This window comes from Momordica charantia (genome assembly GCF_013281855.1).
Source record: "Momordica charantia cultivar OHB3-1 chromosome 6 unlocalized genomic scaffold, Mcharantia_2.0 BLBB01000006.1, whole genome shotgun sequence".
NCBI classification, from domain to species: Eukaryota; Viridiplantae; Streptophyta; class Magnoliopsida; order Cucurbitales; family Cucurbitaceae; genus Momordica; species Momordica charantia.
Window position 1 is genome coordinate 31,293,060 of NW_028275164.1, and position 13,234 is coordinate 31,306,293.

The 13,234-nt window shown below is 40.6% G+C and overlaps 2 protein-coding genes across 2 annotated transcripts; one reads left to right on the forward strand and one right to left on the reverse strand.

The window, feature by feature from the left end:
* Positions 1–1,121: 1,121 nt before the first annotated feature.
* Positions 1,122–3,668, reverse strand: LOC111023694 (geraniol 8-hydroxylase). Its single transcript, XM_022301165.2, has 2 exons — positions 2,571–3,668; positions 1,122–1,864 (listed from the first exon to the last, which is right to left on the reverse strand). Exons 1-2 carry the CDS (start codon positions 3,528–3,530, stop codon positions 1,244–1,246), a joined length of 1,581 nt encoding a protein of 526 aa, XP_022156857.2. The 5' UTR covers positions 3,531–3,668; the 3' UTR covers positions 1,122–1,243.
* Positions 3,663–6,995, forward strand: LOC111026048 (protein FAR1-RELATED SEQUENCE 4-like). Its single transcript, XM_088125852.1, has 2 exons — positions 3,663–4,078; positions 4,431–6,995. Exon 2 carries the CDS (start codon positions 5,959–5,961, stop codon positions 6,931–6,933), a length of 975 nt encoding a protein of 324 aa, XP_087981978.1. The 5' UTR covers positions 3,663–4,078; positions 4,431–5,958; the 3' UTR covers positions 6,934–6,995.
* The last annotated feature ends 6,239 nt before the right edge of the window (positions 6,996–13,234 follow it).

Here is a 13,234-nt window from a genome sequence, read left to right on the forward strand (position 1 = left end):
AATTTGGTTGTTGAGTTGGAGTTGGTTGGTTCACCTATCTAAAGACATGAATGAAGTTTGCAACTCAATCCAATCCAACTTGAAGTTTGCAATTCAATCCAATCCAACTTTTATATTTTTGGGTTGAGTTTTTTGATTGTTAAAGAAATTATTTCGGATAGGAAAGACAGAAAGATAACGTGAAAATTCGAGGAAGAGAAAAGGAGAAGAGAGAATGCGAAGGGAGGAGGGAGGAAAGAGAAATAGAGGGAGAGAGATGGGAGAGACATAGAGGAGGGAGGGAGAAAGAGATAAATCTAGGGAGAGGGCAAAAGAGGGGGATGGAGGAGAGGGAGAAATTGAGGGAGAGGGCGAGCAAATAAATGGTGGAGGCGATTCTTGGAGAGACCAACGAGTTGCCATTAGAGAGGTAGGCAGCGTAGAGAGGGGGAAAGAAGCTGAAGAGAAACCCTAAGTATATATAGTTCGATTCAGTTTGGATTAAACCGACCAAAAACCATCTAATCTGTCAACCAGTCGAATTTTCGATTATAAAAAAAAAGTATATATCAAACATGTATTAGTGCTATTAATGTTTTTTACTTTTAGGATAAATTTGACCTACAATTTGGTCTTTTTTTAATTTTTTTTAATTGTCATGCATTTCCAAAAACTAAATTAAATGTGGATGGTAAATGTGTTATTTTACTTAATTTTTGTGTCATTATATATTGCAAGTGATTATTTATTTATTTATTACAATTTCAAATATAATATTACAAAACTTTTATTGATCCTATATTTCGTTTTTGTTAAAAACTAAAAATCAACTTCTAAAAATACAGGATAAAAAATAAATATTTGAAAATCATAAAAATAAGATGAATATGAAAAATTCATGACTAATTAATAGAAAAAAAAGTATAATACGTTAGGGATGAAAAAAATGAAGATCAAGGACAACCACTAGTTCGTGGCCAGCTGTCCCGATCAAAAGTCAACCCGGGCCAGCTTTGTTGGCCCTTGGTAAGCCCGCCAGCGTGGCCTAGTTAAAATTCACGAGGAAACTAAAAGCTAAAAAAAGTATAGACAAAAATATAATGTAATCTGGCTTCAAAATAACATAAAAGAAAAGAAGAGTATAATTCTAACTTATTTATAATTGAAAATTTGGAGTTTGTCCATATAATATTTATATATAAGATGGAACCGAACTTTGAAGTTTTAGATAACAAAAGGCAGGTGCAGTATTTGAGAAGGCTTACTAAAGATAAAGAGTGGGATTAGATAGCCTGGGCATGGGAATGGCAACAAGAGGCGTCTTCATCTTCATAACAATCCCAAATTTTTCGTCAGTCTCCACTTTCTCGCCGTCTTTCAATTTCCAATCGAACGAATGCAACAGCGTGGCAAGCAAATACATAAACATTCTCTCCGCCATGGCTATTCCCGCGCAGTTTCTTCTCCCGGACCCGAATGGAAAGTAACGGAAATCGCTCCCACCGAAATCCCACTTAGAATCCATAAACCTCTCGGGATCAAACCTCAGCGGATCTTCCCAATTGTTGGGGTCCCGTTGGATTGCCCAAACGTTGATGAACACGCGGGACCCCTCTGGGACTGCGTATTTGGAGATGATTGTGGTCTGGCTCGGGCAGTGGGGCACCAGCAGCGGCAGAATTGGGTGCAGACGCAGGGTTTCTTTCATTACGGCTTTGAGATATGGGAGGCTTTGGATGTGGGACTCTTCTACGATGTTGTCTTCACCCACCACGGCGGCTAGTTCTTGTTGCGCTTTCTTTAGGACCTGTGGGTTTTTCATCATCTCTGCCATTGCAAACTCTATGGTGTTTGACGATGTGTCCGTCCCGCCAATCACCATGTCCTGCCCACATGTTTAGTGTTCATTTTGTTTCCACTAAAATGTGCCAAAATTTCCCAACTAAATTCTCAATTTTCTTACTTCACCTTCTTGCCAAATTCTCATATTTTACCTAGAAATTTAACTTCAATTACAAGGTGATTTCTAATCCATCTCGAAACTTTTGAGGTTCTTAACCCATTAAATATTTGACGATGAAAAGAGAGAAATGCAAAAGTTAACAAATTTAAAAAGAAATAATTAGTTGTCAATAAATATTTAATAGTGTAAAGAAGGAGTTCATTACAAGGAGTTAAGTTTTTTCTACTTTTTAATTATTATCTAACGTATCTCTATTTTATAGATAAAAAATATATACTAAGCATTTCAATAAAACTTTTTAATTATTATCCAACGTATCTCTATTTTATAGATAAAAAATATATACTAAGCATTTCAATTTTTATATTTGTATTTAATATTTTAGGGAAAATGTTTAGAGATTATCTCGAAACTCACTAACCTTCAAAAATTGACATCTTCATATTTTAATTTATTTTTTTTCACCTCTCTCTCTTATTTGTAAAACTCATTATTAGTCTGACGTATGATATATGTACTCGTTACTGGCACCTAAATATATTTTTTTATATATTTTAATAAATTTATAAACTTTAAATTTACTTTTTTTTAGTTAAATGATTTTAAGAATTATTTGAAGATTGGTTACCATAAGCAAGGCTTTGAGGTGGGTCATGGATAGAGGAGTTTTGGAGTCGCCTTCATCTTTGACCTCCAGCAAGAACTGCAAAAAATCATTTCTCTTCGCTTCACCTTCAGAAAATCCCAGCCGTTGATTGATCATCTTATCGAAGATATTATCAAATCTGGGGACCAGCTTCGTCCGCATCTGCTTCTCAATACCCTGGAGATCGAACCGGGCCAGGCTCGGAAAAAAGTCCGATACATTAGGCTTGATGAGCAGCTCCGTCAGATCCGACACCGCCGCTCTGAACTCCGCCGCCATGCCGTCCCTCTGCTCCTCCTCCACCGTCCCACCCCACAGCATGCTCGTCATCACGTTGAAAACCGTCAAAAAACCCTGCTCCCCGATGTTGACCGGAGACCCGGCCCGCCGGTACAAGTGCGCGACGGTGCTTCTGACCTCCCGCCGGCGGAGGTCGTAGACGGAGTCCAGAGTGGCGTTGTTCAGCATCTTGTGCACGCTTACTTTTCTCAACATCCGCCACTCGGCTCCGTACTGGCTCCACGCTATGTCGGAGCCGCCGTACGAGGCGGCTCTCCCGGCCTCAGTAACGTCGCGATTGGCGAACGTGATGTCGTGATCCTTCAGCATCTCACGAGCCACGGATGGTGAGTTTACGATTATACCCATCTTCTTGCCAAGCTGGAGCTTTACGATTGGCCCGTATTTCCGGCCCAGTTCCGTGAAGTAGGTGTGCAGCTCTGGGTCGAGAAACGGCAGATTTCCGAGCAGTGGAACGCCGCGTGGACCCGGTGGCAGAGGCACGCGCCGCCGGAAGACTTTGACATAAAGAAAAATCAGTAAAGCGGCGAAGGCGGTGAACAGAAATCGCGATTGGTTGTCGCCGCCGTGGATCCACCGCCATGGAAACAAGAAATTGAGAGAATCGGCGAGACTTTGGAGGAAATCGGAGGTGGGTTCCATGGCGGAATGGGAAATATCGACGGAGGCCGGCGTCGTTTTAAGCGATTGGAATTGGGCACAATAAATTGAAATTGTGTTTCAGACAAGACAGATGAGGAACCTATGGCCGTGCCTTAACCTCTTAGAAGGAATCAATCTTTTTATCGTTTTGTTTTATTTTGCCTCTAACGTACTTCAATCTTCCGTTTTATTCCGGGGAAATTGGGGTTTTTGACCCCACCAATAGTTTTAAACTCCTTTTAAAAAACCTAATTTTTCATCCCACTCCTACTTAATTTTAAACTCATCTTTAGTGAAAAGACGAATATACCTTTATTTATGATGCATTAACTTCCCCATTAACTTCCACCCAATCATTTCATCAAACTTTTAACCTCATATTTTACTTATGTTTTGAGTTTGAAACAATCCAAAATTTTCACACCATCCAAACTCTTCACAAATCACGTTTTTTAAAATCCGAGAAAGAAACATTGCCACGTGTTTGATCATTGTCCCCACACTATCTAAAATCGTTGTCCCACATTTTCACATTTGAAGAGTTAGAGGTACGTTAATATAAAAATTTCTGAAATGATTTGAAATATTTTCCATTCATACATTTTCACTTGTCTTCTTGGAAAAAGAAAAAAAATGCAGTCGGTATCCCGGACCAAGTATTGTTACGAGATTGAAGCTTCGAGGTCCGGGATTGAATTCAATCCCGGACAAATCATATTCAATCCCGGATCGAAAGATGGTTCGGGAGTGAATCGGGATACATCCCGGACCAATCTCGAAGCACTGTGGTCCGGGATATGTCTCGGACCAAGACTGGTCCGAGATGACATGTATTTTGTTATTTTTTTACCACTTTTTTTTGGACATAATCTTATCTCACTTGATTTTATATATTTGCAGGTTGCCTCGTGTTTTCATAACATTTGGTGGAGAATGGAACGATAGTGAAAAAGATTACGTTGGTGGTCGCACGAGAGGATTGACAGTGGATAGTACAACCACGTACAGAGAATTTCTAGGTCACATGTATAGATTGAGTAATATAAACCCCCTTCAGTTCGATATTATAATTAGACGCGTATATCATTTTAAAACTAAAGTTTGTGTAATGGAGATAACTGATGACGATGACCTGAATTTTTTTTTAACTGGTGAAGATGTTTCTGAATTGCCTATATACATATCTACTACGCCAAAGCAGGTACATGAGAATGAAACGTACATACCTTCTTTCCCATATCATGTAGGCCAAAACGTGTCCTCGAGTTGTATGCCCACAGCTTGTATTCCCCCATTCCAGAGACCTACAGATTCGATACATTCATTTCCTTCCTCATCATCGAACCCCTCTTCTTCCCAACAACCACACCCCTATTACGGGCATTTAGGTCATGATATAGTGGGTTTAACACCATTGGAATCAGATGTTGTTCCATGTAACCTAGGAGATGACAGGGTATGTGAGTGGAATGTGCCGGGATTATGGAATGATAATCAAGATGAAAGTGATGAATCATATGACCCGTTGGGAGAGTCAGAAGAAGGAGACTATGAAGCAGAATTTGTGAATGATGACTATGACGATGCACTTGATGAAGAGTCTGAGCCCAATGTGGAACAGGTACATGCTGAGATTCCTAGGGATGAAGCAGCGGTCCAACAAATGGGGTGTGATGGTCTCACTAGACAGCCTAATGATGAGAAGTTGCAACTCATAGTACAGTCTTCTGGAACAAATGATGTTAAGGAGGGCGAAGTATTTGATACGAAGAAGGAGTTGAGTTTGAGAATGCATTTAGTTGCAATGCAGCTGAATTTTCAGTTTAAAGTAAAAAAGTCGACACCGGAACTATATATACTACGCTGCGTTGATACTAGTTGCACCTGGAGACTTTGAGCTACAAAGCTGAGGGACTGCAACGGTGGAGTTTTGAAACAGGATCATAGGCAAGCCAAGAGTTGGGTGGTCGGACATTTTGTCCAAGCGAAGTTTACAGACGTCTCCCGCACGTATAGACCGGAGGACATAATACAAGACATGAGGAAGGAGTATGATGTCAATTTAAGTTATGATAAAGCTTGGCGATCCAGTGAAGAAGCACTTCGACTTATTAGAGGGGATCCAACATCGTCATACGGTCTACTACCAGCTTATGGTGAAGCATTAAAAATCATAAACCCAGGTACTATTTTCGAATTGGAACTCAAAGATGGAAAATATTTCAAATATGTCTTTATGGCTTTGGGTCAATCGATTAGAGGGTTTCTGGCTTGTATTCGACCAGTGTTGGTTGTCGACGGGGCCCACCTAAAAGGGAAGTTCAGAGGTGTATTGTTAACAGCTTCTGGTGCGGATGCGAATAACCAGATTTACCCTGTTGCATTTGCTATTGTCGACGGTGAGACTGTAGCATCATGAGTATGGTTTATGACTCAATTAAAAGGTGCGCTCGGCGTAGTGAACAATTTGGTTTTCGTTTTCGATAGACATCACACCATTTGTAAGGCAATTGAGAAGGTATTTCCCACTGCATTTCATTGCTTTTGTATACAACATATTAAGATGAACTTGTTAGCAAAATTTAAAGTTGATGCAAAGGCACTCGAGGAACTATTTCTAAAAGCTGCGAAAGCATATCGAGAGTCTTATTTCAACTCAATCTGGGCTCAACTTGGTGCGTACCCTGGTGTGAGGGAGTATCTGGATGACATTGGAAAGGAGCGTTGGGCTCGTTGTTTCCAAACAGAATTGAGGTACACACAGATCACCAGTAATAATGCGGAGTCCGTGAATGCCCTTTTTAGACACGCGTGTAGGTTGCCAGTAACTGCTTTATTGGACCATATCAGAGGTCTGTTACAGACTTGGTTCTACGATCGACGGACGCTTGCCTCTTCCCAATCAACCACATTGTCCGACTATGCAGAAAATAAGCTTGCTGAATACTCGGACAATGCCAGGAGACACGTTGTAGTGAACATCGACCAGTTTCATGTCCAGGTACGTGATGGTAACCTTGACGGGATTGTTGATTTCAACTCTAGGACATGTAGTTGTCGGGAATTTGATTATTTTAAAATTTCATGCTCTCATGCTATTATCGGGGTGATGATGCGAAACATAAATCCGTACACTCTGTGTGACGAGGCATACACGACGAACTCCTGGGTAATGGCTTATGCAGAACCAATATTTCCAATTGGCCATGTCTCAACGTGGAAGAGTTCTCCAAATTTTGTCGATACACCGGTAGAAGCACCAGATATGGTTCTTAGAGTTGACAGGAGGCGGACAGTTAGGATTCCTTCCACGGGCGAGGTGCGCGAAACACGTAAGTGCGGTCGGTGTGGTACATCGGGGCACAATCGCAAAACATGTAATGAACCCCTTAACACGGCGTGAATGTATGATTTATTGGTAACTTGTTGTTTTTTCATAAATTTGTATGGTAACTTGTACCCCAAGCAACCAACCATGCATACGTGCATTGGTAACCCTATGTGTTATATTATTATTATCATTATTAATGGGGAGATTGTATTTGAATGTGTCATTCATGTATGATGCTAGAATAATGAACCAGACATAGAAACAATATTGAAAATGCATAATATTCAAAAAATGGGACGACGCGCTCACATCTGTACAGCGTACTGACGCCTAAAATATACAATATTATCTTGGGTCAAAGTGTCTATATTTGACCCAGTGGCATCATACTCGAAATACCGGACACAGAAAATCCCGCAATCAGTCGGCTACTCTGCTGTGGTACGCGAACCCGACTCACCCTCCACGGCACCACTGGCAAGTCCGATCGAACTGAAAATATCCCGCCATGATGCAGCAGTGCAGGTAGGATTGTACACATGGGCTTCAACTCCTTCTCAAGTTCATCCAGTGAAGTGAATCCCATACGGTTATGTCGCCTTGTACAAGGTCGATGCCGAGCATCATCCAGTGGTTCCCGCCTACGTTCATGAGGGTGTACACGATGTCTTCATCACTCCAGGGCACGTTGTGGTCCGACTGCCTACCGTGGACATATCGCCAGATTGTATTCTCCTCGCGCCAGGGGTAGTTGATCCTAGTGGACAATACACCCGGCTTCATGGCCGCATATGGACCGTCTGTCCGATTCAGCAGAGTCTGTATAACAGTTAAAAAGTAATTCATTAGTTAAACAATTGATCAAAACAGCATTTATTAGTTCGAACCGGAAGAAGTAAAAAGTAATTACCGAAAGAATTACGTCGCCTATCGCAAACTTCTTGCGACATAGATGGAGACATTTCTCCAACTTTTTCGCTGTAAACAGGACGAGATCATCAAGTACCTGTTACATTTAACCAATCCACATTGATGTAATCAAACTATTGACGAATCCAATGATACGAATATAGTAACATGTACTTACTTCGTCCTTCAATTCAACACTAGGGTCCTATAGATCGCGATACCATTCCTTCTTTTGGAAACCAGTTGCAGTGGACCGCAATCTCCCGTCCGTCTTCGGGTCATCCATCCATCTCTGGAACTTATCGTCCAACTGCGGCGGAATGGGACATACTGGGTCGTAGCTATCCACGGTGATCCCACGCTGACCGGTTGGTGTGTATATATCCTTCAGCTTCCACGAGTAATGCCTCTTGCGTAGCCCACGCCCAGTTGGGGCTTGCTGAAGGTCGTATTCGTCTTGGTCAAGGTAAGGTTCAACCTAAAACACAATACAGGCGTGAGTTCGTGTAATGACAGCTGACAGCTAATATGTATATGTATGACATTAAGTTTACCTTAATGACTGCGTCCGGTGCCCAGTCCTTATAGGAACGCCTAACGCGTCGGCTGACGGGTCACGTATCTGATGCAACGTCCGGCTCTTGAATTCCAACAGTGGCATCCTAATATACAACCAATATTAATCATATTGGTATATGGAAGCACAAACGTATAGTAGCGTTATAGAAATAGGACTTACCTGAAACAAACCGACAGGACGATCGAGTAAGCATCCGATGCATTGTCCCGCTCCGTTATCGTACCTCAGCCTCATCATTGGGCTGGGCTGGGCCTGAAGCTTGGTTCAGGTCCAAGCTCTACGGGCCTGAAGTATTGTTTGGGCCGGGCGTGGACCGACCCAACCACTCAAACCTAGGCTCACAGCTCAATCCATGGGCCTAAGTTGTTGAGCCAAAGTTGGATCGGGCTTAGATCGGCCCTTTGGATCGAGCTTGGATCGGCCCGTATATTAATATATTTTTAATTATCAAATTTTAAAATTTAAATAATTTCCAAACTAAGTTTTTTATTTTTAAATTCTAGAATATGTGTTTTTATATAATTTTTGGTACATTTTTTTTGTTATTTTTATAATCTTACTAATAAATTTTATTATATCATATTTTATAAATTCAAGTTGCCTTATTTTAAAAATTATATTTTTTATTTTAAAAATTAAATTTATATCTTTTTACAACAGAAATTGAAAATTTAAACACTCTGAATTGGAACTTGAGAGGATTTGAGATTGAGAATTAGAATTAGAATTTGAGTGAAGAAAAAGAAAAGAATGTTGATATTTATAAGAAAATTTTGTATTAAAAAATTTTAAAAATTACAACCTAATATTAGATATATTTAAAATAATTTTAAATTTTGAATTTGAGAAGTTGGAGAGTTTCCTCGTAATATGTTTCAAAACAATGATTTAAATGAGATATTGGGAAGTGGTAGAATCTCTTCGTAATATGTACCTATTTAGTAGGGAAACAAAAGATCTTATAGCCTACCATATCTAATTTATTTTTTATAATAAATAAATAATAAAAGAATATTTTAATATTATATAATATAAATATTAATAAATATTGCATCGGGCTTTTGGGCCGACCCTACGGGCCAATCCAAATACGGTCAAACGGGCTGGCCCACGGGCCGGCCCAAATTAAAAAATGAATATCCATATCCAATCCAATTAATAAAAGGGTTGGATTGGGCTGGGCCGGTCAAACGTTGACCTTGGATCGAGCTTGGATTGGGCTTGGGCTGGGCCTTGGCCGGCCTTTAGGCCTCGGGCCCGATGATGAGGTTGAATCGTACCCTAGTCTTCAACCATAAACATCGGATCCTCGTCCGTAATCATCGGATCCTCGTCTATATTCTTCGGATCCACGTCCATATTCTTTGAATTATCGTCCATAATCTTCGGACCATGCTCCACGGTTCGATACTCGTCAGTCTTAGGGACCTCTTCCGGCCTCCGGTACTCGTCCATACTCTTCGGACCTCCATCTGGTGTTGGGGCTTCATCAGGCCTTTGATCCGATGGATCATCATCATCGGGCCCACCCCCACGTCCAAAATATTTGGTCGGATCAGGGAATTTACCCTGCACGAAAAGTACGAACCAATGAGGGTTATCTCGGACCCAACTAATCATAATTAATAACTAAGCACACCTAATGTTATATACATATAAAATGCGTACCTTCGACATTTTCTTCAGGTATCTCTGGATACCTTTCAGGGCGACCCGAAGCCAGTCAGTGTGGCCTCGATAGCACCAACTCGGTCATCAAGCCTCTTCAACCGTCTACTGATCTTATTTTTGAATTTTTTCCGTTTCGACCTCTTCTATAGGGCTTCGCTGTCATTTCTACTGGGTCCAGCATCGTCTAATGCAGGACCCTGTAATGCATCATCGTCCAATGTCTCGGCCTCTTCTACCGGATCCTCTATGATGTTCTTTCCTTTGTCCTTCACCCTTCCTTCCTGAGTACCCCTTTCCAAATCTGCAGGTGATTCATCTACTACAGCCGGGTTACGTACTGCAGCCGGGGCAGGTACAACAGCCCGGTCAGGTATTGCATGCGGGTCAGGTACATGCGGCGGGGCAGGTATAGCGCGGGCTTCCGGTGGACGCATGATACGGACCATGTGTTCTGCCTCAGCATTCGTTGAAACCAAGTATTCCTTAACCTTAGACTGCAAAAAACTTATGATTAGACCCAAATGAAAAAATAAATTTGAATCGTACGGGGTCAAGATAGTTACTTACCATTGTGTTATCGAACACGTCTCTCTGCAGAGTAAGAAACCCACGAGAATAAGTGCACGACCACCTAAGGAGTCGAGGAATGGCGTCGAGATCGTCTCGTAAGCCTATACCTAGAATCCATTGAAGTCAAATAAATAATGCATTTAAATAATATATACGATTATATAGTTGACTTAAAGCTCGCTAACCTGAAATGCGTACGGAAACCCGTAGAGACTATAAGTCTCTTGGTGTGTGGGGTCATTTCTCGCCTTCTGTTGGTACGCCGGTAGTTTATCCTTCAGGGCATTCTTCAGGCTCCAAAGTGTTCTTTCGAAAATCAACGAACTCCAGTCGTGATTGCAGAACAGCTCCCACCTATCCATAACCCCTAAAAGAGTCGTATCTATAAACTGCTTCCTCTCCTTCCCCATCATGGCAAGCTCGACGAAGTAAACTATGCCAACCTTGATAGCATCCTCATCGTCGTCAAAAAATGCCTCCATAAAAATCTTCTCTAACTCACTACACTTAACCCTGACACTATCCTTAAAGTACCGTGCTCGAAGTCGTCGGCCAGGAATATCGTTATCTACCCTAATCATTCTATGATTGAGGCCGGTGATTAGGTCAAACTCCCGCTTACCAAAGGAGACCATTTTCCCAAACAGGTCGAAACTAATGATGTCCTGCCTAGGCTCTTCAACCTCTCTCAACAATAGATGATGTATTAATGAACCGTTAAAAACTACGTCCATGTCCAAAATGGGACCGAAACACGTTTGCCTAAACATGTCTAACTGGTTGGGGTTAACCTACCCTTCAACCTAGAAGTGATTTTATCTACATGGGCAAGGTTGGTCAACGTGGCCGGAAACCAGTCATCACGGTTTAGATTAGTCTCAAATCCATTATATGTCTTATACAAAGGTAAAAAAAAAAAATTAGATAAAAACTAATGCAAGGAGATTAAAAAAAACGTTCAGTGCAGACCAACTTAAAAAAAAAATCGAAGTGGCTGCAGACCAGTTTAATGCATTCTGCCTTCCATCCCGGACCTTATCCCGGACCGTTTCGTTCCGGGATGAAAGGCAGAGAATATGGCTTCATTTTCTGCCTTTCATCCCGGAGGCGAAATGATCCCGGATAAGGTCTGGGATGGAAGGCTTATGCAGCCACTTCGAATTCGATCCCGGATTCAAACCCGTACTCTATCCCGGACCAAAATCATCCGGGATTGAATCAGAGATTGATTTTTTCCCCAAATTTCTCAGTCCTGCAAGCACAACATGAAAATGACCCTAGATCTACATGACTGCTTCAGATAGCGCCGATAATGATATCATAATAACAAATGTTTCTAAAAATTTTGTTATAATCTACCCGACCACTAATCTTGCGATCGATGACTTCGTAGGGCGAAACAATGGAAGAGAAACGTCCGAGATAACTTCATAAGGTCCGGGATGGATGAATCGTCCAACGTCCGAGATAACGTTCAATCCGGGATGAGGTTTAGGGTTTTAGGACAAAGGAAACAAACGTTCGAGATGGGGTTTCGTTGGGCCAGGAAACGTTCGAGACGGGGGAGGGAGTTCCCTTCATTTTTAAACATGAGGGTACTATGGTAAATTGGCTTGGGGAGAGGTTCAAAATTAAGTAGAGGTGGGGTTAAAAATTAGGTTTTTTTAAAAGGGGTTCATTTATCCAATTTGAACTATTAGTGGGGTCAAAAACCCCAATTTCCCTGTTTTCTTCTTCTTTTTCTTTTTGGATTTTACGAAATGAAAAATAGTTTCAAATTCCTAATGGTTACTGGAATTGAATTTCAAATCATTAAAATTACAATTTAATATAATATTTTAATAATAAATTGTAATGTTATTTGCCACATCCAAGTAGCACAACGGTGACATACAGGAAAAGAAAAAAAAAGGGCCTGCCAGAGATTTTTCTTAAAATAAAATAAAAAATCACCCTCCATTGTAGCATGTCATCTCGTGGCTGAAGTCAGTCAAATCTACCCACATATTTTTACGGTACAAGATATATGGGCGGAGAATTAAATTTACAATTTCTTAATTGAAAATATATGTCAATTACCGTTGAAATATGTCGTTTTGACATACATGTAGTCTATTTAAATAACTATTTGCATGGAAGAAATTGTGCTAGTTTATATGGGATCTAAGCTAGAGTGACTGTGCTAGAATCAAACCCTTTCAAATTGTATTCTTTTTAATCAAAACTCAACCCTAATTTCAAATGATGTTTTTTTCTTTAATAAATGCCATGATTTCAAATCCAAATCCTTTCGAATCCAACGTTCCAAATCCTTTCGAATCCAACGTTCTTTCTAACCACTTTTTTTCCTTTTCCATTAAAAAGGAAACTTCGTATTTTATGCTTTATATGCATTAAAGAAAAAGTAATGGAGGTGAAGAAATACGGTGGTTGTGAGTTGGACAACAAGCACAATTTATTTTTTTAGTACGATATGATATGTGGTTGGAGATTCGAACTTACAATCTTTAGATTGAAGATAGGTATATTAACCAGTTGACCAAGTCAATTCTGTTCCACTTAATCCCTATTTTATGACCACATATTTTTCCGGGTAAGGAGTGGAAAACTTTTCTCTTTGATACATGAATAATCCAATATTCA

Bases quoted from the DNA above. Each gene is read 5' to 3' on its own strand.
- LOC111023694 (XM_022301165.2), bottom strand. From the start codon at position 3,530: ATGGAACCCACCTCCGATTTCCTCCAAAGTCTCGCCGATTCTCTCAAT. The intron at 1,865-2,570 runs GTAACCAATCTT...ACATGTGGGCAG, and splicing joins ACCTCAAAGCCTTGCTTATG to GACATGGTGATTGGCGGGAC.
- LOC111026048 (XM_088125852.1), top strand. From the start codon at position 5,959: ATGACTCAATTAAAAGGTGCGCTCGGCGTAGTGAACAATTTGGTTTTC.